We start from the raw sequence: 23300 nt of genomic DNA, 5'->3' as shown, positions 1-23300 counted from the left end.
GACATTTATGACAAACAGCCAACATCATATTAGCCCTTTGACTGCGGAGTACACCAAACATCTTGTACTGTATGCCTAAAGGCATCATTCATACCAAACAAACATCCTGTTTGAATGCCTATAGGCATTGTTCGAAGTCAAAAGGTTAAATAGGGAAAAGTTGAATGCATTCCCCCTAATTACTAGGATAAGGCAAGGATGCCTACTTTCACGGCTTCTATTCAACCTATTACTGGAAGTTCTAGGCAAAGCAATGAGGCAAGAGAAAGGAATAGATTAGGAAAGAAGACTTCAAACTATCCCTTTTTGGTGATGATATGATCTTGTATGTAGAAATACCTAAAGACTCCCCCGAAAGGATCCCAGAATTGATAAATAAATTCAGCAAAGTCTCAGGTTAGAAAATCAGTGCAAAGAAGTCAGTGGTATTTCTATATGCTAATGACAGTCAAGCTAAGGACTCAATACCATTTACAGCAAGAGATTCAAGGAAAATAAAACACCTAGGAATGTTTAACCAAGGAGGCAAAAGGTCTCCATAAGGAGAAGTAGAAAATATTGATGAAAGAAGTCCTAGATAACTTTGATGCCAAAAAATGGGGAAAAATACCATGCTCGTGGATTGATAGAAGCAACATTGTTAAAATGTCCATACTTTCCAAAGCGGTTTACAGATTCAATGCAATCTATATCAAAATACCAGCATTGTATTTCTTCAGTCTAAAAAAAATTATATGCCTCATTTAGAACCAAAAAAAAAGAACCTGAATAACCAAAGAAATCTTAAGCAAAAAGAACAGATCTGGAAGCATCACATTCTCAGACTCCAAATTATACTTCAAGACTATAGTAATGAAAAGTGCGTATTTCTGGTGTGACATTAGAGACATAGACCAATGGAACAGAGAACTTGGAAATAAAATTATTTACTTACAACCAACTGGTCTTTGACAAAGCAGACAACAGACACTGAGGAAAGGATGCCCTATTCAGTAAATGGTGCTGGGAAAACCAAATAGCTACATGCAGAAGAATGAAACAGGACACCATCTGTTGCCATATACAAAAATTAATTCAAGATGGACAAGAGACTTTCGATGTAAAACATGAATCCATAAGAATTCTAGAAGAAAACACAGGAAAAACTCTTCTAGACATCAGCTTAGATAATGAATTATGTCTAAGACCGTAAAGGCACAGCAAAAATAAATACATGAGACTTAATTAAATTAAAAACCTTCTGCCCAGCAAAGGAAATAATCAACATAGCAAACAAGCAACTTACAGAATGGGAGAATATATTCACAAACTATACATTCAGTAAAGCATTAATAACCAGGATCTACAAAGAGCTCAAGCAAATGAGCAAGATAAAAACAACCCCTTTAAAAAGTGCCAAAAGACAGGAACAGAAGTTTTTCAAAAGAAGATAGGCAAATGGGCAAGAAACATGAAAAAAATGCTTGCTATCACTAATCATCAAGGAAATGCAAATTAAAACCGCAATGAGGTACCGCCTTTCTCCCATTAGAACGGCTTTTATTAAAAAGTCAAAAAAACAATAGATGCTGGCATGGATACAGAGAGAAAGGAACACTTCTAACATGTTAGGGAGACTGCAAATTAGTGCAGACTCTATGGAAACAATATGGAGATTCCTGAAGGAAATAAATGTAGACTTATGATGATTTGATCCAGGAGTCCCACCTCTGGGTAGCTACCTAACGGAAGTTATTTCATGAAAAAGGACATCTGCACTCAAATGTTTATTGCAACACAATTCACATTTGTAAAGATGGAGAAGCAACACAAGTGCCCATCAATTCATGAGTGGATAAAGAAAATGAGACATAGACACACACACGCGCACACACACACACCACACACCATGGCGTACTACTCAGCTATAAAAAGAAATGAAATAATATCTTTTGCAGCAATGTGGATAGAACTGGAGACCATTGTCCTAAGTGAAGTACCTGAGAAATTGAAAAACTACGACATGTTCTCACTTATAACTGAGAACTATACCATGGGCACACATGGACCCAAAGAGACGTAAAGGACATTGAACTCCAAGCAGGAGTAAAAAGGTGGGGGGTGAGGGGTAAAAATTTACTTACCAAGTACAATGAACAGTATGCTGGTGATGGACGCTCTGAAAGCCCCAGTTTAACTCTTATACAAGGTATCCATGTAACAAAAACATTTGTAGCCCTGTTAGTATTTTGAAATAAAAAGAAATTTAAAAGAAGTAATTTGATTCATGTTCAATGTAAAATTGAAGTAAGCATGGTCAGACTCATTTATAACAGGTATACCAACTTCTGAATTAGGAAGACTAAGGGCACATTGATTTTCAATGTTTTTGAAAATTGGTTCACATATCATTGTTATGCTTTTTGTTTGTAAACTTCAATATTTATTATGTTTCCATAGTGTGTTCAGCCCTGAAATGTCAAACTCTCTTAACAGAATGTGAGACTGGGGAATCTAATACTAAGATAAATTTCTATTTTCTTTTCAGGAATTGATTTTTATGGTGGATTTTTTTCTTCATATAATCACGATACTGCCAGTATGTTTCGAAACATAAATATTTTTAGAAGTTTTGTTAACTTTTCTCTGTCAGATGTTTAAATTCTATCATCATGATCTTAACATGGCATAAGCAAGTTAGTGAATAGAATGAAGTCAATTTATCACCATGTACACCAAAGTACAATAATTAATATAAACAAAAGTGAATGAGGATCTTTGGCAATATATAGGTGTGTTCTTTCTTTTCTTTTTTTTTTTTTTTGAGACAGAGTCTCACTATGTCACCCTCAGTGGAGTGCTGTGGCATCACAGCTCACAGCAACCTCAAACTCTTGGGCTTAAGTGATTCTCTTGCCTCAGCCTCCCAAGTAGCTGGGACTACAGGCACCTGCCATAAAAATAGCCCAGGTATTTTTTGGTTGCAGTTGTCATTGTTGTTTGGCAGGCCCGGCCAGTTTCAAACCCACCAGCCCTGTGTGGCCGGCACCCTAGCCGCTGAGATACAGGCACCGAGCCATAGGTGTGTTTCTTAAAACAAATGACAAACCACTGCTGAGTTTCCTTTTATTTACTTCTTTGCTACTCTTAAAAAATTGTGACCCAATTTGGGATCTATACGTTGCTGTGAATGTAAATCCTATTAGGTCTGATTAAATAATCCCCACTTAATTTCCCCATTGCATAAGTTTCTTATCTGTCCCTAAGCAAGCAGTCTGCATGCAATATTATTTCACTTGTTTCTCCCACTGCTTGCCAGTTAGCTATTGGCCTTAACATATTTCTAGCAGGGACAGGGCTAAAGCAAGAGAATGATTGGTTATTTCAGACCTACACAAACCCAATCTAGTAGAATTGCCATAAGGCTTGTTCAGTATTATGGTGACCCTTATGCAGCCAATAAAACACAAGGTTAAAAGAAATATAGACTTAAATAATAGAAATAAAGAGCATAATTTCTCTTTATCCTTTGCCTTACCCAGTAAACAAAATCTTACCTTTGGAACTACCTCAGCATTTTGTTATAAAGATTGAAGAAAGACATTTTCACAGTTTTCTCCATGTTAATACAGCCTAGGAGTTGAAATCTTGAATTCTTAGCGAAAAGGTTTTTTAAGAGACTTTTTAAACCCCTTTTTACAACTAAAATAGTTTCTCCTCTAGATAATCGATATAATATTACTCCCACAGACTTCTGAGAATACTAAGTCATCTTCCTATTTTGAAAAAGAAAAAAAGTCTATTATTATTTAATATTCTTTTTAGCTGAATGCCAATCACTTTTTTAAAGGGTAGATTTAGCCAATAACTGAATTTGTTTCAAAATAACATCTGAGTACATTAATGAGACAGCTTGACGCTTAGACACATATGTGTAAGTAGTAACTCATTCATCATTTGCATATACTTTTAACTGGATATTATCATGATAGCAGTTGTCATAACAGACTACAACAGGATGTGAATTAATATATTACCTTAAAATATGATCAGAAAATCAGAATAATATCTCAAAAGTAGAAGTTATCAATTAGATGGTGAGAAAAATGAAAAACTATAACTAAACTGTTGACTCAACCGAAGAAGTTAGATCTTTCACACACACGTATATTCACAGAGGCAAAAATAACAACTACTAATATATTTGGGGGGCCAACGTTGCTTAGAAGTGAACACATAAGACTTTCTTTTTGTCCTCCAATCTGATGAAATGAAAATGAACAATTATTTTTAAAATGTACCAACTAGTCTAATTTTTAAATATGCTGTCACAGATTTTAATGAAGACAGTCCATTTCATCTTCATTTCTTTTGACGTTAAGTAGTTGAATATCTTGCTTTTTTGTTTCATTTGTAAGAAATAAAGCCATTTTTAGAAAGACTCAAAACATGAATTCAGTTCAGGAGCTACAATAATCTGAAAGTGAAAGCATATATTAAAGGGCATTTTGCGATCCTTTTTAGCCCTGTTCTGTGTATTATTTTAAGCTCAAGTCTTAAAAAAAGTTTGTACTCATCTTTGATTCATTTCTGCGTTAGTATTTCTAAGTTGATAATATATTGAATAGAAAATCAAATCAGCAAGAATCCATTTTGTTTCGCTAGTAATTGCCTTACCCAAAAAACTGAAATTAAATAAATGTACCCAGTATAGAAGAAACTAGGTGTAGTCTATTGTACAGGAACTCACAACCCTACATTTCTCCATTCATCATTATTCATACATGCAGAGGTAGCTAAATTTGTTTTAAAGGGAGGCAAAGAATCTCCTTGGAACTACTATATACAATACCATATTTTATCCTGAATTTTCTTGATCAAGAATATTGCATTTTATAGCTGTAGATATATTTCAACTTGGAATTTGTTTCTTTATAAGCTTATATAGTAACACTCATAATTTAAGTGAAATAATATCCGTTAGAGTTAAGCTACACAAACCCAGAGACTTGGTGTATTTTGTGTACTGCTGTATCCTCAGAGCCTGCAACACTCCCTGGGATATCATAGGCACTCAATCGTTTTTTGGAATAAATGATTAAATAAACAAACATGCATAAAAGCACAGGGCAAAATGTTATCTTTTAAATACATACGATCCTTAGAAATTCATCTACAAATAATCTGTTCCCATTTGCCACCATCCTATTTCTAGCCATTGTTACCTCTTTTCTGTATCTATGAACACTCGTTACCAACCCTTGATCCTTTCCACAATGACTCCAAGCTTATACAGATGTACTTGAGATTTTCTGGGTGAATATGTAATGCCCAGACAAACATGGTTTTTTTGTTGTTCCCCTCTGTGGATAACTTCAGTCACCTTATCTTCTCAGGGAGTCTCTCCTCACCTGCCTTGGTATCCTTCTTTGATCTTTCCAAAACCCGTGACACCATTTCTCAAACCACAGATTACATTGTTTTTTAATAACCCACTAAATTATCTACCTTTGCCTGTGAGGCTGCTGAGAGTTCCATTTCCCTAGCGCGTTGTACATATATACATAGTACATACGTGCATAGTGCATAATCAATACAAAATAAACATTTTCAAGCGAGTAGTAATTAAATCTACTAAAAGAGTTGCTAAGAACATGCCATTTCCCTTGGGCAGAAATCTTCATTTTCTGCATTTCAAAGGCCATTCAGTCTTTCAAGACACATGACAATCATGTTCCCCCAAAATAGCCATGATTCATCTTTTAGAACTGCACCATACTTCATACTTCAACTTATTAAAGACAATTTGCTGGGCGGCTCCTGTGGCTCAGTCAGTAAGGCGCCGGCCCCATATACCGAGGGTAGCGGGTTCAAACCCAGCCCCGGCCAAACTGCAACAAAAAAATAGCTGGGCGTTGTGGCGGGCGCCTGTAGTCCCAGCTACTCGGGAGGCTGAGGCAGGAGAATCGCTTAAGCCCAGGAGTTGGAGGTTGCTGTGAGCTGTGTGATGCCATGGCACTCTACTGAGGGCCATAAAGTGAGACTCTGTCTCTACCAAAAAAAATAAATAAATAAAGACAATTTGCTCTTCCCCAAACACGTTGTTTTCCTAACCTTCCCCCTCTCCCATTCAAGGTAAACACATATCTTTCCTCCCCACACCACACTTCCTCTTTCTTTGTCAGTTTTGTGTACTCACATCCCAATGTCTAGTTCAAGGAGGCCTTATAAGGCTACATGATAGATGAATGAGAAAAGGCAAGTTTCTCCTGGGGTGATGGGAGAAATTGGCTCCAAAGCGGCAGTTAACTGGAGAAAGGATCTTAGCCTGTGGCTCTCTCAAGAATTTATTACCCACTGTTCTGTGAAATCTCTCTGAACTTGCCTGAATCGGACCTTACAAGACTTTGTATTCCCAAAGTTGCCTGACACAATGCTTAACTGATTATAGGTAGACTGAAAGAAGTGAACCAACCTTCTCATTCATCTTTATAGCAGTCCTCAAGTGTCCATATTAGCATCCTCTTTCTATACAAGAGGAAATGCATGGAAAATATTTGTAAATTAATTTTTCTATATTCTGAAAAATTGGCTTATATCATTATTTGAATAACTTCTTTAGGGAAAAACCTCAAAGCTCAGAGAATTAGACATGCTTCAGAAATTAGCACACCCTCCAATACTAAATAAATCAAGCAATAGATATACATAATTCAGATTTGGAAATTAAAGGAAATAAGCAGGTTTCTCTGCTTTGGTTTGGGAACTCGGTGTCAGTTTTCTGTAAGAAGCTATATTTGTTTATATAGCAATTTGAAAATAGATATTGGTCTGAATGAAGTATTAGTAATTAACACAGAAGTGCCTCATTCTCTTAACTGCTTTTTTTTTAAATATAGTTTCAGGTTAGTTTCATCTCCAAATTTCAGGTTAAAGAATCAGGTAACAATGTTTGCATTTTTTAGGTAAAGTCACTCTTACAATTGTGTCCCCCCCAAGAGGTATGCCATACACCGTAACCCCTCCTCCCCTCTCCCCATTCCTTCATTCCCCCACCTCCCACCTTGAATCAGTTTGAGTTTTTCTCTGATGAGGGTATGTATTAGATGATCTACTGGCTTCATATTAGAATTGAGTACATTAGATTCTTGCTTCTCTATTCTTATGATACTTTACTAAGAAGAATGTGTTCCAGCTCTGTCCAGGTTTCTACAAAAGATATAAAGTCTCCATCTTTTTTAATGGCTGAATAGTATTCCATCGTATACATATACCACAGCTTGTTAATCCATTCCTGGGTTGGTGGGCATTTAGGTTGTTTTCCACATTTTGGCATTTGTAAATTGAGCTGCAATAAACAGTCTAGTGCAAATGTCCTTATGATAAAATGATTTTTTTCTTCTGGGTAGATGCCAAGAAATGGGATTACAGGATCAAATGGGAGGTCTAATTTAAACTCCTTGAGCACTCTCCATACTTCCCTCCAAAAAGGTTGTATTAGTTTGCAGTCCCACCAACAGTGTAAAAGTGTTCCCTTCTCTCCACATCCATGCCAGCGTTTGCAGCTTTGAGAGACTTTGGGATGTGGGCTGTTCTCACTAGGGTTAGCTGATATCTCAGGGTAGTTTTGATTTGCATTTCTCTGATGATCAGGGACGATGAGCATTTTTTCAAATGTTTGTTAGCCATTCGTCTGCCTTCATCAGAGAAGGTCTCTTCATATCTCTTGCCCAGTGGTAGTGGGATTGTTTGCTCTTTTTTTGTTGATTCATTTGAGCTCTCTGTAGATTCTAGTGTTTAACCCTTTGTCAGATTCATACCCTGCAAATATCTTTTCCCATTCTGAAGGTTGTCTTTTTGCTTTACTTGTGTCCTTAGCTGTGCAGAAGCTTTTTAGCTTAATTAAGTCCTATTTGTTTATTTTGTTGTTGTTGTTGCAATGGCCACTGAAGTCTTTGTCATAAAATCTTTCCCCAGTCCAACATCAAGAGTTTTTCCCACACATCTAAGATTTTTATCATTTCTTGTCTTAGATTTAAATCTTTTATCCATCCTGAGTCAATTTTTGTAAGTGGTGAAAGGTGTGGGTTGAGTTTCAATCTTTTACATGTGTTTATTTAGTTCTGCCCACACCATTTGTTGAACAGGGATTCTTTTCCCCACTGGATACTTCTTTTGGTTTATCAAAGTTCAGATGGCAAGTAGAGACTGGTTTCATCTCTTGGTTTTCTATTCTGTTCCATATGTCTATGTCTCTATTTTTGTGCCAATACCATGCTGTTTTGATTACTGTGAACTTGTAATATAGCCTGAAGTCCGGTAGGGTGATGCCCCCAACTTTGTTTTCATTACTAAGAATAGCCTTGGCTATGAGGGATTTTTTTCTGGTTCCATACAAAACGATGTACTATTTTTTTCCAGTTCTTCAAAGTACAATGTTGGTATTTTAATGGGGATTGCATTGAATCTGTAGATTGCTTTGGATCAGAATAGACATTTTAATAATGTTGATTTTTCCCATTCAAGAGCATGGCATATTCTTCCATTCATTAATGTCTTTGCTTATTTTTAATAAAAGCATGTATTGAGGGATTACAGTATACTAGGTACAGGCATGTATGAGTGAAAAAAACATAATTGTCTTCATGAATTTTCAAGTCTCAGGCAGGGACAGAAAATGAATGAATAAATATGTATAAATAAATATATATGTACATGCAAATTGTAATCAATGTTAAGAAGGAAAATAGGGTACCGAGAGGAAGATAAATAAAGGGGTGTTTACTTTCAGATAGGGAAACCAGGGATGGGATCACTTTAGTGGTCACATTTAACTGAGATCTGAAGTACACAAATAGGAGCTAGTAGGCAGAGAGTGGAAATGTAAAACTTCATGGAGAGAGCACAACATACCTAGAGTTGTAGTTATAAGTCAAGAATAAGCTTGGTTTGTTCTAGGAATTCAACATGAGTTCTTGTTAAAAATGCCGAATTCTCCACCTTGAACCTACTGAATGAAAAACACTAAGTAGGACCCAACAAGCTCTGTGTTAACAAGCCCTCACATGATTATGATGCACGTTTATTGTTTGAGAATCACTATCTTAGACTGATGTTTTGAGCTTTAATACATGTAAGGGAGGGAGAGAAAGCAAGACAATACCTCTACTCAAGGGTAATGGTAGTAACAAATATAGATCAGACTAAGAAATATTTGTAAATCCAAAAGCCTTGTTAAATGAAAACTTTATCTAAAATAACTCATGAATTTTAAGATCTATGTCCCTGTGGTTGGTGTTTTTAATGGTTTATGGATTATTACTTATTTCTAAAGAAGTTAATAGATTTCATTAACTGACATTTTGCTTTATGTTTTGTCACATATAATTAAAATTTCTCAGAAAGAAAATACTGGATTGTTTCTCTGTTTCCTTAACAGCCTAAAGCACAGTTTGCTTAAATGATTTATTTATGCTCATTAGAAACCTTTTTATTTTAATTGTACATATATTTCATTTAGCCTCTTTAAAACACTTATGAGCTACCTTTTTATTTGTTTTAATTGTGTCATTAGAAAGCTATGGAAAGCTTGAAATGTTATTGGGTTTTAGGGGGGTTTTTTTGTTCATTTGTTTGCCTCTTTTCTAAAAAGGGAAAATGATTAGCAATCAGAGTTAGGATTATAGAAACAAGTTCCCAAGAAAATTAAAGTAACTAATTCTTTTTTAATGTTTTATTTATTTATATTTTTTTAATTGTAGTAAAATACAAATTACCTAAAATATACTGTCTTAGCTATTTTTAATTGTACAGTTCTGTGGCATTAAATATGTTGTTGTGCAGCCATCCCTCTCCATCCCTCTCCAGAACTCTTTCTAATTGTGCTAAACTGAAACCCCACCCATTAAATAATAATTCTCCCCTACCCCAGTCCCTCACAACCACCATTCAATTCCCTGTCTGTATAAATCTGACTACTCATTCGAGTGTCCTCTGTGGAGAAACTTCTATTCAGATCTTTTCACGTTTTTCAATTGGGTGATTTGTGGTTTTGTTTATTTTTTTTTTTTTTCACTGCTGAGTTATACGATTTCCTTGTGTATTTTAGTTACTAACCCCTTACCAGATGTATGGTTTGCAAAATATCAGTTGCTGCCTCTGCGTTCAATTTGTTCTTAAGAGTAAAAGCCTTACCTTTGTGATCAATGCTATCCTAGTCCCCATTTCCAAATTATATGTTGGAAGAGAAAATGAACACACATGGAACAGAAAGAATATAGATACTATTAATATGATCAAGATATAATTCAGCTTTTATTTTAAAAAACATTGGTGTCATAATCTTCACAGTGAAAGCAGTGTCCCAAAAGATGGAGATGAAATATTATTTACTGCTTAAGTAATATCTGTCATGTAAATTTCTCTGCATCATCTTTAGATGATCAGCCTAAAGAGATGAATGTTAAAAAGAATTCATGCTTTTATGTTTGGGTATGCATTCATTTTAGATGATGTAAAAAAAAACAGAGGTCACTTTTCATAAAAATATGTAGGTTCTTTATATAAAAAGATATAACAATTAATTACTGTTTTTTCATGCCACAAATTGGAAGTGTGTTGAGTCTGAGAGGAAACCATAGTTAGAATATAATTACTGATAATTGCTTGGGAAATAAAACCCCTACGTTTCTTCATGCCTACAAACTTCACATTGTCCTTCTAAAAAAAATTTTTTTTAACTTTCCTCATGTTGTCCTGATTACGCTACATCTAGGTCATTAGTTCTGAGTCTGTTTCATTATTTATGTCCTTATTCTGTTTACTCGTCAAAAGTGATCTTGCCCAAATATGAATGTTTATAAGAATTGCCCTGAAAACTGAGTACAAGGAAGACAATAAAAAGACACTGCATAATATTTTGCCTTTAGGCAACCACAATAAAAACTGATCCTGGAGTGGAATGCAATTGTGCATCTCTATTTAAAAACAGTACGTGTTTCCATAGCATAATTTATTGTCAAGAATGTCTACACAGAGTATCTGAGCTCCACACAGTCCCTCAGAAATTGAAATCAGGGACTCCACTTTATGGAAAAAGTGATGTGTCCCAGTTTTGTTGGAGAGCTATGAGATAGCCTCATAGTGTTAGTAATGAGAGCTCACATAAGAAGTTTCTTGAAATAACACCAAAACATAAGTGCCTAACATCTGAAGTTCAAGGGTAAAGGAGATTGGGAAAGCAGATGAAGTCAGTCTATGTAGTGGATGCTGTTGGTGCCCCAGCCAGATTCCTTCACTGAGCTGGTGCACCCATCAGCCCACAAGTGCACCCCTTTCCAGGAAACCTTCCTCAGTATAAAACAACCTACCTTTACTGGAATATTACACCACTCCTTCCCCCCATCAGGGGCACAAAAGACCAATCCCTTTGTCTCAACATGGGACCTGCTATGCTATAATTTGTGCTTCATCACTTCCCATGGACCAGGCTGATACTAGTCTCCAGGAAAGACCATATCCTTACTAAGTTTTCTTTTCTTTTTCTGGAGACAGAGTCTCACTTTGTGGCCGTCAGTAGAGTACCATGGTGTCAAGGCTCACAGCAACCTCAAATTCTTGGGCTCAAATGATCCTCTTGCCTCGGCCTCCTGAGTAGGTGGGACTACAGGTACCCAGCACAACATTCAGCTATTTTTAGAGACAGGGTCTCACTCTTGCTCAGGCTGGTCTCAAACTCCTGAGCTCAGCCACTTACTTAGTTTTTTCCCCTGACTTCTTGCTTTTCTCACTCCCCTTCTCTAAAGAGTGTTCAGACTGTTTCTTGAAAACCTGGTCTAAGGCAGTAGGTATATGAGACAAAAACTGTACCTATATTCTGGGCACCCCACCAGGCAGCAAACCAAGTAAAAAGCCAAGAATTACAGATAACAGTGGAAGTCTCCAAGCCTGATGCATTTTGTGAAAGGCTTGCTTACACCTCATCTTGTTTTTGTTTGTAAGTGGTCCTGCTGTTGAGTAGCCCATTCCCCCAGGTATTTTAGAGATTCTTACAGGCCTCTGATCCTCTGGACAAAGTAGGATATGGTCCTTGACTGTCTTGGCCCTATCAAGATGGTATACCTACCTAGAAATGAGGAAGCTACATAACATAGCTAGGCCTCGCCTACCCCCAATTCCTAGCTAAGTGGATTCTGTGAGGGCTTCCCTGGGCCACACATAAGAGCCTCAAGACAAGCACTGAACACCTATATTTGCAGGATAGGATTTCTGTTTCCTTCCTTCTCAGTTTCTCATGACTGGCCCAGCATGAAGAATCCTAAGACATTTCCTACGACCTCCTCTTTTTAGGCTACTTTTCAAGAATCTTGGTTCACAAGCATTTCTTTGAGAAGGTTTATATTGTAGAGAGAAATACAGTTAATCACTGCTTAAATAATCTTTGTCATGTAAATTTCTCTGCACTGTCTATGTAGCCCTAAAATGATACTTCACTGTTGTAGCCTAATTTTGAATTCTTTGTAAGTAAAATAGGACCTCTGTGGATTGGCAGGTTAAGATTTCAGGGGAACTCTGGGAGGCTGAGGCAGGAGGATAATTTGAGATCAGGAGTTCGAGACCATCCAGAGCAAAAGCGAGACCTATCTCTACTAAAAATAGAAAAACTAGTTGAGTGTTGTGGTGGACGCAAGTAGCCCAGCTACTCAGGAGGCTGAGGCAGGAGGATTGCTCAAGCCCAAGAGTTTGAGGTTGCCATGAGCTGTGATGCCATGGCACACTACCCAGGACAACAGAGTGAAACTGTCTCAAAAAAAAGAGAGAGAGAGAGAGAGATTTCAGGTTTGGCGCCCGTAGCACCGAGGTTACAGCGCCAGCCACATATATCGAGGCTGATGGGTTTGAACTTGGCCCAGGCCAGCTAAACAACAATGGCAACTGCAACAAAAAATAGCCAGGCATTGTGGCAGGCACCTGTAGTTCCAGCTACTTGGGAGGCTGAGGCAAGAGAATGGGTTAAGCCCAAGAGTTTGAGATTGCTTTGAGCTGTGACGCCAAGGCACTCTACCCAGGGCAACATAGTGACACTCTGTCTCAAAAAAAAGAAACAAACAAACGAAAAAAACAGATTTCAGGAGGAATGATTGATATCCCTAAGGAGCACCATTTATATATAAATAAAGGAATATATATTATATAAATCATTTATAAATAAACTCATAAATGGCAAATCTGGCAGAGCTAATTTGAACATCACATACTTTCGTCTCCCTCTCCCTTGCTTGTGAGCTACTCCTGCTTTCTTGGATTATCTAAACCTCCACAGTTGATGCCTCTGCTTTCTGTCCATCTACAACGCTTCACTTTGCTTCACTTTCATCCTAATCCACTTCAGATTCTACAGTGTGTTTTTCAATCACATTGAAAACTCCCTGATCCCTAAGTATGTGCACCACAATCATCTGACAAAACCCCAAATCTGGATCAACTATTTTCTCCATGCTTACATGAAATGCTGTTGGAGAAAGGGAGAAATTTGGACAGATTGATCTGCCAAAATTTTTCATCCTCAGCCTCAAATGCGTTCTCAACACTGTCTGCCAACCTCACCACATTTCTTAAGTCAGCTCCCTCTCGCAGTCTCTATCATGATGAATTCAAATGTTTCTACTTCCCTTTAATTCTTTTCCATGCCATGAATATTCCTTATACACCATACACTGCTCCATACACTGCGCGTTAAGCCAGGGATTGCACATGATGCCACATCTATTGCTTCCTATTTCCCAGAGAAAATAGAAGCCCTCAAAGTGGAATTCCCTCAACTTACTCTTTTAGTCTGCCCAGCTGACCTTCTGTACTCCGCAGTAGGGATGGTCTCTGAACTCTCAAGTCAAAATTGCTCCCCCCAAAATAATGTTCCCTCTTCACAGACAATTCCTTTCTTTTGTTACAAAAGTAATTGATGACTGTCATTTTAAGTATGTATTCGAACAGATCCTTAACCACATAAAGATAAGCAAAGATCTTACAGGCAATTTAATTTTATACAAAGAGGGGAAACTTGATGTATCAGACTTATATATCATTCTAAATCAGTACTTTTATATCTATAATAAGAGAACATTTAATGAAGTGAAAATTCTGCCTGCATGAAACTAGTCATAATAAAATTAGGCTTAGTTTGCTCTTTCATGGGGAACATATTCCAGATGTTTAAGTGATTCAAAGAAAACCCACATTATAATGGCTCCCTTCAATGTTTTCTCTCTTACTGCTTCCAAACTAGAATAAAATCTAAAGCAATCCTGATGTCATTTAAATAACACATCATATGGCTCAGAGTTAGTTGTACATTTTGACATTTTAGGTGTACTGTTGAATAATTTAAATATAAATTTATGCATGCAATCTTAAAGCCTCTAATATGTGAAATATAGTCAAACCCAATTTTATAGCTATTTAAATGGCACAGTACCTATATTCACCCTTCCTATGTTTTGTGACTTTCCCTTTAGGGGGCCATCCTTCTTGTAATGTACACTTCTGGGCACTGCTAGCCTGTGGCAATGAAGTGTACAATTCTACATTCTTGGGTGGTATAGAGTTGCCACCAGGTCAAATGCCAAAGTGAAGACTGACTTGAGCATTCTCCTGCCTCCTTTTTCTTTTCATCTCTTCTCCCATCAGTTATCTCCTTTCCTCCATTTTCATGTGCTTAATGCCCTGGTGACGATTTCTAACTGGCTAAAATCCTTCAGTCTGGCTTGGCATCCATAGCTCATTGATTAGGGCGTCGGCCACATACACCAGGGATGACGGGTTCGAACCCAGCCCAGGCCTGCCAAACAACAATGAAAACTACAACCAAAAAATAGCTGGGCATTGTGGCGGGCACCTCTAGTCCCAGCTACTTGGGAGGCTGAGCCAAGAGAATCACATAAGCCCAAGAGTTTGAGGTTGCTGTGAGCTGTGACAACACAGAACTCTACAAAGGGCAACATAGTGAGACTCTGTCTCAAAAAAATAAAGTCCTTCAGTCTGCTCTCAGGCCCATCAGGAGACCTCCCGAAAGTGACTCTTTTTCTCAAATTATTTCTTTATTAACTGCCTTCTCACCAACAGAAGCTTCTATTATCAAATACCTTAACAGAAATTAAGGCATTCAGTTAAACTGAGTACTTGGCATTTTTTTTCCTTAATTATCGTACTAGTAGCAGTAACAATGGTAGAAAAATAAAAGTAGTAGTAAAAATGTATATTCTCTATTCCAACTCAATCAGGACCTGTAGTTCAGTAGATAATTTAAAAAGTCAAATGAAGGAATCATAAAAAATATGGCTTGAACATTTTCTTTTAATTAAAACAGTCACCAAAATTTCATTTTTTTTTTACATATTTATACGTGAGTTTATTTATCATGTGGTTGTGAGGCAGTTTACAAATATGTATATACTCAATATGTACAATACTCCGCATATATGATAATACGTTTGTTATTTTGTATATTGTATGTCGTATTTCTTACAATTTCAGAAGTCAAATATGACTTGGGTAGATAGACTCTCATTGGATTAAAGATTTAAACTTAAGACATGAAACTATAAAAATACTAGAGGAGAATGCAGGGAAAACCCTTGAAGAAATTGGTCTGGGTGAGTATTTCATGAGGAGAACCCCCCGGGCAATTGAACCAAAATTTTAATGTTGTATGATGTTTTTCTCTTTGCATGTAGATTCACTGACTGGAGTTCTCCCTAAATCACACTGATAATACATACTTTTTGATTTTCCAGTTCCAATGTCTTTAATGTACAGACAGTTCATCAGGAAACACGAGAAGCATTCCAAATATAGAATCCCTCTAAATTTTTCGTGTTGCTTGCTAATCTTTTATAATTGCCTTGCCCATACGTACATCAACAATATTTATTTTCTTTTTCTTTTGGAAGCAAATTTTCAGAGTCTTTGACCTGCTATTTATAGAAATAATAACTTTTTCTTGTTAGACTAATATTTCTTTGATTTAGGAAATCTCTAATTAAATTACATAATCTCAATACTAACTGGCAAAACAGATCTGAGAACATCCACACAACTGACAAGTCAACTAGTGAGAGCAGAAGGGCCACACGTACCAACAGACACCTGGAACATTTTAGTTAAAGGTTGTTAGATGCTCCACTTTTCACAGAGGGAATGAAGACTTCAGCTAATCTGGTGAGTCTTGAGTGGAGATCAATTCAGAAAACTTTGACCACCAGTGTTTGATAGGAGTGGGGGTGGGGAAAGAACCCACAAGATCCCATGACGTTACAGAATTGAGTGAGGGAGAAAAGTAAATTAAGAAAAAAGAAGAAGAAAGAAGAGGAGGGAAAAGGCAAATGTAATTAATTCTGAGTACTGAAACTTATATTTGAATCTCCCCTTCATCCTTTAAGATATTGATGCAGATTTAAAATGTGTGCCCAGGAGTTTGAGGGGAAAAGTAAAAATCAAAATATTCTCATAAGAGACATTTGAACATGTACATTATGTAACCTAAAGGGAACTAGAAGCTAGATGTGACTTAACTGGGGTAGATACTCAACTCAATGGCTAAGAACCTTGCTGATAAAGGGAGATGATCAGCACAAAGGGCTCATCTGCAGTATTGAAAGATTCTGTCTCTAGCCTGCCCTCTCTGCAGTGGTTCCTGTTTACAACAGCCCCTGTCATGATATTTATTTGTGGTTACTAGAAGTGTATGTTATTATCCAGAAGAGAATGGTTTCATTTTGTAATTGTCATCCTTGTCCACGTTTCCCCATTAACTTTTAAGGAATCTGTTCTCTAACCTTTCTATATGCAAAACAAAATTATTATGCATCATTTCCCTTTAGATATATGCATTCATATATATGGATTTAAGCCACCTTTCTCCATGGGCACTTATTCTGATTCTTTTAATCCATGTGTTTACTCATAAAGCAATGGAATATAATATTTACTACCAACCTCTATAAAACTGAGTTTAGACCAATTCCAGTGACATTCCACTGACATGAAGTTGAATGAAGATGAACACATCACATGTGATTTTTTCATGTGTGTGGTCAGAAGGAACTCTTTCTGTTTCTTTTCGTTAATATATAATTCACACACTAAAATTTAGCCTTTTAAACTATACAATTCAGTGGTGTTTAGATTATTCACAGAAGGTTACGCCATCATCATCACTGTCTAATACCAGAACATTTTTGTCATTTCCCCCCAATGAAACACCATGATTTCTAATATAATATTTTTAATGATCACTTTTTTTTTAATTTCTGATTAATTAATATGAGGGTACAAACGATTAGGTTACAGTGTTTGCGTTTGTTAGGTGATGTCCCTGTTGTGGTTTGTCCCGCACCCAGGAGGTATGCCATATACCCCCAAATTGTGTCTATTAGGTGGGAGCACATCAATCTCTCACTCTCCTCTCCTCCTCCTCCCCTCTCCCCTCAACTTGAATTAAAATGAGTGGGCATATATTAGTTCATCTGCTGACTTCATATTAGTATTGAGTGCATTGGTTACTTGCTTTTCCATTCTTGTGATACTAAAACTATAATTTCAATTGAGTTATTGTCACAGTGTCTTGTCTTATATTATCTAAGAGCTATATAAAGGTCTTATACTCCATACAATATCAGGTTTTAGTGGTGAGATATTTATGTTGATGTGAGAGGATGATGCCATCCTTATTTTGATTGTACTGGCTCCTTCCATTTACAATGGGAGGAAATGCGAGGATCACAGCTGAGGTCTGAATGAGCAATGTTTCTTATCAACACAGTGAACCAGGCAGAGAAATAATACCTGCCCAGATCAAGCAAGTCCGAACAGCACAGAGAGTCGAGTAAGTGATGCTGTCCTTGTGCACAGACATTACATTACACAAACTGTTCTCCTAAATGAGGGCGTTCGTTCCTTAGAAATTGCTCATTGGAACATTTGGACATCATGCATCACGTTAAAGAATCATAAATGCCATCTTGATGGGGTAGTTATGATGCATGGTAATATTCTCCCCATATCTGCACAGGGTTCTTCTACTCAACAGATTGTCATGATGCATTACATCAGAGACTCCGGCTCTAGTGCTTCACAGACAGCTGAGAAGCCCCCCGGGAGCCTTCCGAAGTCATTCCTTCAAGGACTAAAATACCAGGAGACCAGGAAGTCATTCACAGGACTTGACAAAATACCCTACTCCCTAAACGAAACTATTTATTACATGGTTGGTGCAAAGTATGAATGCAGTATTTTAAGATTGAGCGTATCGTTTTACTGTGAAAAATAAAAATCCATTTCTGGTTGTGAGATGAGTAGGATATAGAATCTAGCAGCACTCTGTTTTTCCTGTTACCTTGTCAATATACAATTTCTCTGGAAAGGTATATGATACAGTACATCATATTATGTACTCTAGAGGCAAATCTGCATATATAGCCCAGGTTTCTCGATTTTTATCCATGGGACTTTGGCAAAATTCAGCCTCTGCAAGTTTGTGTTCTCATGTGTAAAAAGAGAACTACTAACTTCATATAACTGTTGTATAAGAATGAGGTAAGTTCATGTGTGGCTAGAGCTCATGATAGTATTAGGCACCTAAGAAGTGCTCAGTAAGTTAGAAGTTATCATTCATCAAGTAGCAAATATCTATTGTTGTACTATCCCCATAATGGAATATCTTAGTCTGTTCCATCGACAATAATAAAAATGTCATAGACTGGATGGCTCATAAACAACAGAAATGTATTGCTCACAGTTCTGGAGTTTGGGGAGTCCAAGATCAAGGCACCAGCACATATGGTGTCTGGTCAGGGCCAATTCCTCAGAGATTGCATCTTTTCCCTCTTTTTCCTGCATCTTCACATGGTGAAAGGTCTTTTTATAAGGGCACTAATCCCCAAAATCACCTCTCAAAAGGTTCCACCTCCTAATACCATTACCCTGGGGTTAGGATTTCTTTTCTTTAAGATTTCAACATATGAATTTGGGGGAGGACACAAATATTCAGACCATAGCATAGAGCAAACATCACTGACTGTACCCCAAGCAGAACAGGTATTTGGTATTTCCCGGGTGTCTGTGTTTCTTTGTTTTAAACGTACTCATCTTCCAATTTGCTCTTGACTGTTTCATACAGGCACTACGAGGAGAAATTGCACCTCTTAAAGAAAATGTAAACCACGTCAATGACCTTGCTCGGCAACTCACCACGTTGGGCATTCAGCTCTCACCATATAACCTCAGCACTCTGGAAGACCTGAACACCAGATGGAAGCTTCTGCAGGTAGGCATGTTTTGAGCATTATTGTTCCTTATTGCAGTAAAATATTATGCAGATAAAGTTTGTTTCTAAGAAACAATGTAAGTAATTTTTCATTTGATTTTCAAAATATTTTGTGAGGAGAGGATATTTTGTATTATTTGATAATCCCTATATAAATGTTTTAAAATTATTAATATTCATTTAGGAAATGACTAAAAGTTAGACTTTCATATATCTTATAGTAAACATGGAAGATAATGCCAAATCATGATGAAAGAGCTAAATTGTGGCCAGGCAATTTCTTTGTACTATTGTTGCTTGGAGTCTTCAAACATTTTTCCCTTTGTAATCCTAATTTAAACAAAAGTCAATTGTAAGATATGTTCTAAAGCCATTGAAAGAAACAGCTTCTTCTCACAAGCCAACACATGGATATTTTTCACAGGTTTGCATTATAAATACCAGAAATGTGAGTGTGTTCAAAGTCACACTTACAAGCTGTGGTGACCTTGAGCAAGTCACTTAATTTTTCTGTGCCTCAGTCTTTCATCTGAAAAAAATGGGATAATAAAATTCTCCACAATATCAGTTCGTTATAAGGATGAATAAGTCAAAATAAGTAGATGGCGCTTGGAATAGAACCTGCTACATGGTAAACATTCTATAAATTATAGTTCTTAGTGATATTACAGTTAAGATTATTATAGTATTCAGGTTTTGGAATCTGAGTTACTAGCTACATGACCATGAAGCTACTGGTGGTTCTATTTCCTCATCTCTAACATGGTTACTACAATATTGAATGAACTAACTCATGTAGTGTTCTTAATGTAGTACCTGGCACATAGTAAAAAAACAAATCAGAAAATGCTTATAGTGGTGAAGGAGGTGTGTCTATATGTTCAGTATGAAAGACACTATGTTATGTCCCCAAACCCTAACACTGGATTAACCATAGAATTGGGGAATAATTTTCTCTCCTTTCCCAATTTCATAGGATGTAAATGGTATGCTCCTCAGGACAGAGAGAAACTGCGTTTAAAGCTATTTGGTTTTAATGTTTTTATAAAAAAGATATGATAAACCAGATTACTTTCCTATTGGCAGTCCATTTAGGGGTGTGATTAAAAGTCCTATTACAGAACTACTAGATCTTTGGTAAAAACAAGTTCCAAATTCCAGACCTCTCGAGATCTCATATAATTTAATTCTTGTTATGATGGATAGTCTGGAAATATTTCTATGATAGATTGTTAGAAGTGGCATTGATAAAAGCAAGGCAATATAGTTAAGCAATTATATGCCTTTCTCTGTTTGCTCCAGAGTGGTTGAGTACTACTAAAATCTTATCAGTTTCATCCTCAGTATATTTTTCATTTTACACATAAGTAGAGTAATAGATGTCCTAAGAAAACCAATGGCTACATTTGTACCATTCAAGCACTCTTGAATTATATTTGAAAGTTTCTTTTAGTGAGCAGAACGCAACATTTGCTTTCAGAATGTGGTAGAAGATTTATGATAGTGCCATGTAAAGTTACAAATTAGGTCCAAAGATTATGACTAATAGGAAAAGTTTAAAAGAATCTGTGCTAAGTGCTTCATTCTATTTATTTACATGTAAGGTGTGACAAACTATTAATAGCTCAATTTTTAGCCATTCTTCAAAACAAAGACTTGGTTATAAGTACAGGCAAATACATACAAGGAGACAGTGTGATGTAGCAAAAGAGAATTGGAGTGAATATTAAGGAGCCTAACTTCAACCTAAGCTCAGCCATTATTTGACCATATTATCGTGGGAAAGCCATTAACTACTGTCAGCTTCAATTCTCCTCATTTTTAAAATGAGAGAATCCATTTTGTCTAAGATCACATCCAGTTCAATCCCATGATTCCACATCTGGATGTCTGAGAGAGATACTACATGTTTGACAAAAATTAGTTTAGAACCAATCAAGTTGCTTCCTCTAATCTTAATATAAATGTGGCTTACTGAAATTACGTTTCTCCATGTATAATTCAAACTTTTAGACTCCTGATTCCTAAACCCACATATACACAGTCTTCTTTATCAAACAGTTCTACCAGTTTGTGGTATATGATCTTATTGTAGCAAATTTCACATTTCTGGTTTTGAACATGACCTTAAGAATATGCTCAAAACATGCTTTTAGCAGACAGCTGATAAATCTAAAGTTTTGGTTTGCACATGACCAAGTCAAATTAATTCCATTCTTCTCTTTGACCACAACCGTAACCACTCTGCTTTGTTATAAAGTTGAGTTCTTGTTCAGTAAGGGAACAAAGCAAGAAATGAGGTTCACATCAAACAATCTTATTTCCATTCCTAGAAGAGCAACATTGAGAACATTTTCTATTTTGAACAATGTATGTAAGACTAAAGCATTATCTAGCTTCTGTGGTGGGAAGCTTTAGCCCACCACCATTATGACATCATATTTCTATAAAAATAAAGAATCCAGTCATTCACAATGCTATGTCACTCACTAAATCATGATAAAAATCAAGTATGAGTTCATCTTTGCTTCGCTCTGCTAAGACAAAGAAAAATCGAGAAATAGAAAGCTAGAACAATGGGAAGGCAGATATGAACATGAGGAGAAAAAAGGAGTCTTAAATTTGGGCAAAAAAGGATAACAGAAAGAATAGAGTTACGTACTATCAGAATATCCTGGGTTTAGTTACATAATCCATTCATTTTGATTTTTAAAAAAAGCCATGCTGTTTTTCTTAGCTGTATGCATTATCAGTCAAAATGGCAGAAATGGGTTAGCTACACAGTTGTGACCATAAAAAAAAGAAAGAAAGAAAGAATATGTGCTGTATTGACTATAGGAACTTATGGAATGTGAACACTCAAAACAATGTGAATAATATGAAGGCATTTCCAGGTATAAAATTCCTTTAATAAGTTAAAAAAAAAACAGCATCATGAATTATATATGCTTTTTAAAGATTTCCTAAGATTCCTTTAAAGTCATGAAGGTAACATTACCTTCCATCTGTACACCTCTGTGGTACCTGTCATAGGAATCCAAACCCTTATCTGTTGCATACTCCGTTCCTTCTTTTAAATTTTTCTGCTTCTTTCATTCAGTCATCACTGATTGAGCATCTGCTGTATACCAAGAAGACATTGTAATTGTCCTATTTGCTCCAAGGACGTACTGACCAAAATCCCCTTTATTGCTTATAATATCTTAAGAAAAGCGTTAAAGATGGGTTTTCTTTCATTGTTTCTTTAATACACCACCCTCTCTTCCTTTCTGATGTTATGAACAAGAAATATATATGCCATTATCACACTAATACTGAAAAAACAGTACCTTTTTAGATCTCTGGCTTATAAATTTTTCAATAATTTCTTATTAAGAATTTGTTCTTTGTAAACATAGCGGTAAGATTTGGGAAAGGACATGGTATCATATTTAGCTGACCAATATTTGTGTGGCTTCATTTAGGAAAAATTGAACAGAATTTTTAATTAAAAAATGTAAAATTCCACCAAAATGGTTTATGTTCTTTACTTTGGCGAGATAGCTTCTCCAAACAAGTCTCCTCTCTGTATATATGTATTTTTGCCCTTATCAGCATAAGATTTGATCCTTTAAATTCATTGACAAATTTTGAACATTTTCCTTATGTTCTTCTTTTTTTTAATGATCCTTTGCATTATGGGGTCACTTCTAGGCAGGGAAACTAGGTAAGTGTACCTCACTCTCTTACAAATAATATGGGCCTATTGGTAACTGAGGGTAAAGAGGCAACATCCAATGTCCCTCATTTCAGTTTTGCTAAAGGATTGGTTCTACTGATGTCTTCCTACCACGTCTGTCTTTGATGTTTTCTTTTTTTTTTTTTCCTTTTTTTTTTTTTGTAGAGACAGAGTTTCACTTTATGGCCCTCGGTAGAGTGCTGTGGCGTCACACAGCTCACAGCAACCTCCAACTCCTGGGCTTAGGCGATTCTCCTGCCTCAGCCTCCCAAGTAGCTGGGA

At 36.4% G+C, this 23300-nt stretch overlaps 1 protein-coding gene across 8 annotated transcripts in view; it reads left to right on the top strand.

The window, feature by feature from the left end:
- The window catches only part of DMD (dystrophin), a 2416375-nt gene that overhangs the window by 2049363 nt on the left and 343712 nt on the right, over positions 1–23300 (top strand). For all 8 annotated transcript variants that reach the window (XM_053581215.1, XM_053581214.1, XM_053581218.1 and 5 more), the window contains one exon: positions 19154–19300. In XM_053581215.1, coding sequence (XP_053437190.1) covers positions 19154–19300 — 147 coding nt within the window. The remainder of the gene's footprint in view (positions 1–19153; positions 19301–23300) is intronic.

Source organism: Nycticebus coucang, chromosome X, assembly GCF_027406575.1.
Source record: "Nycticebus coucang isolate mNycCou1 chromosome X, mNycCou1.pri, whole genome shotgun sequence".
NCBI classification, from domain to species: Eukaryota; Metazoa; Chordata; class Mammalia; order Primates; family Lorisidae; genus Nycticebus; species Nycticebus coucang.
The sequence above is the reverse complement of the archived record's forward strand: the minus strand, read 5'-3'. Positions and strand labels throughout refer to the sequence as shown.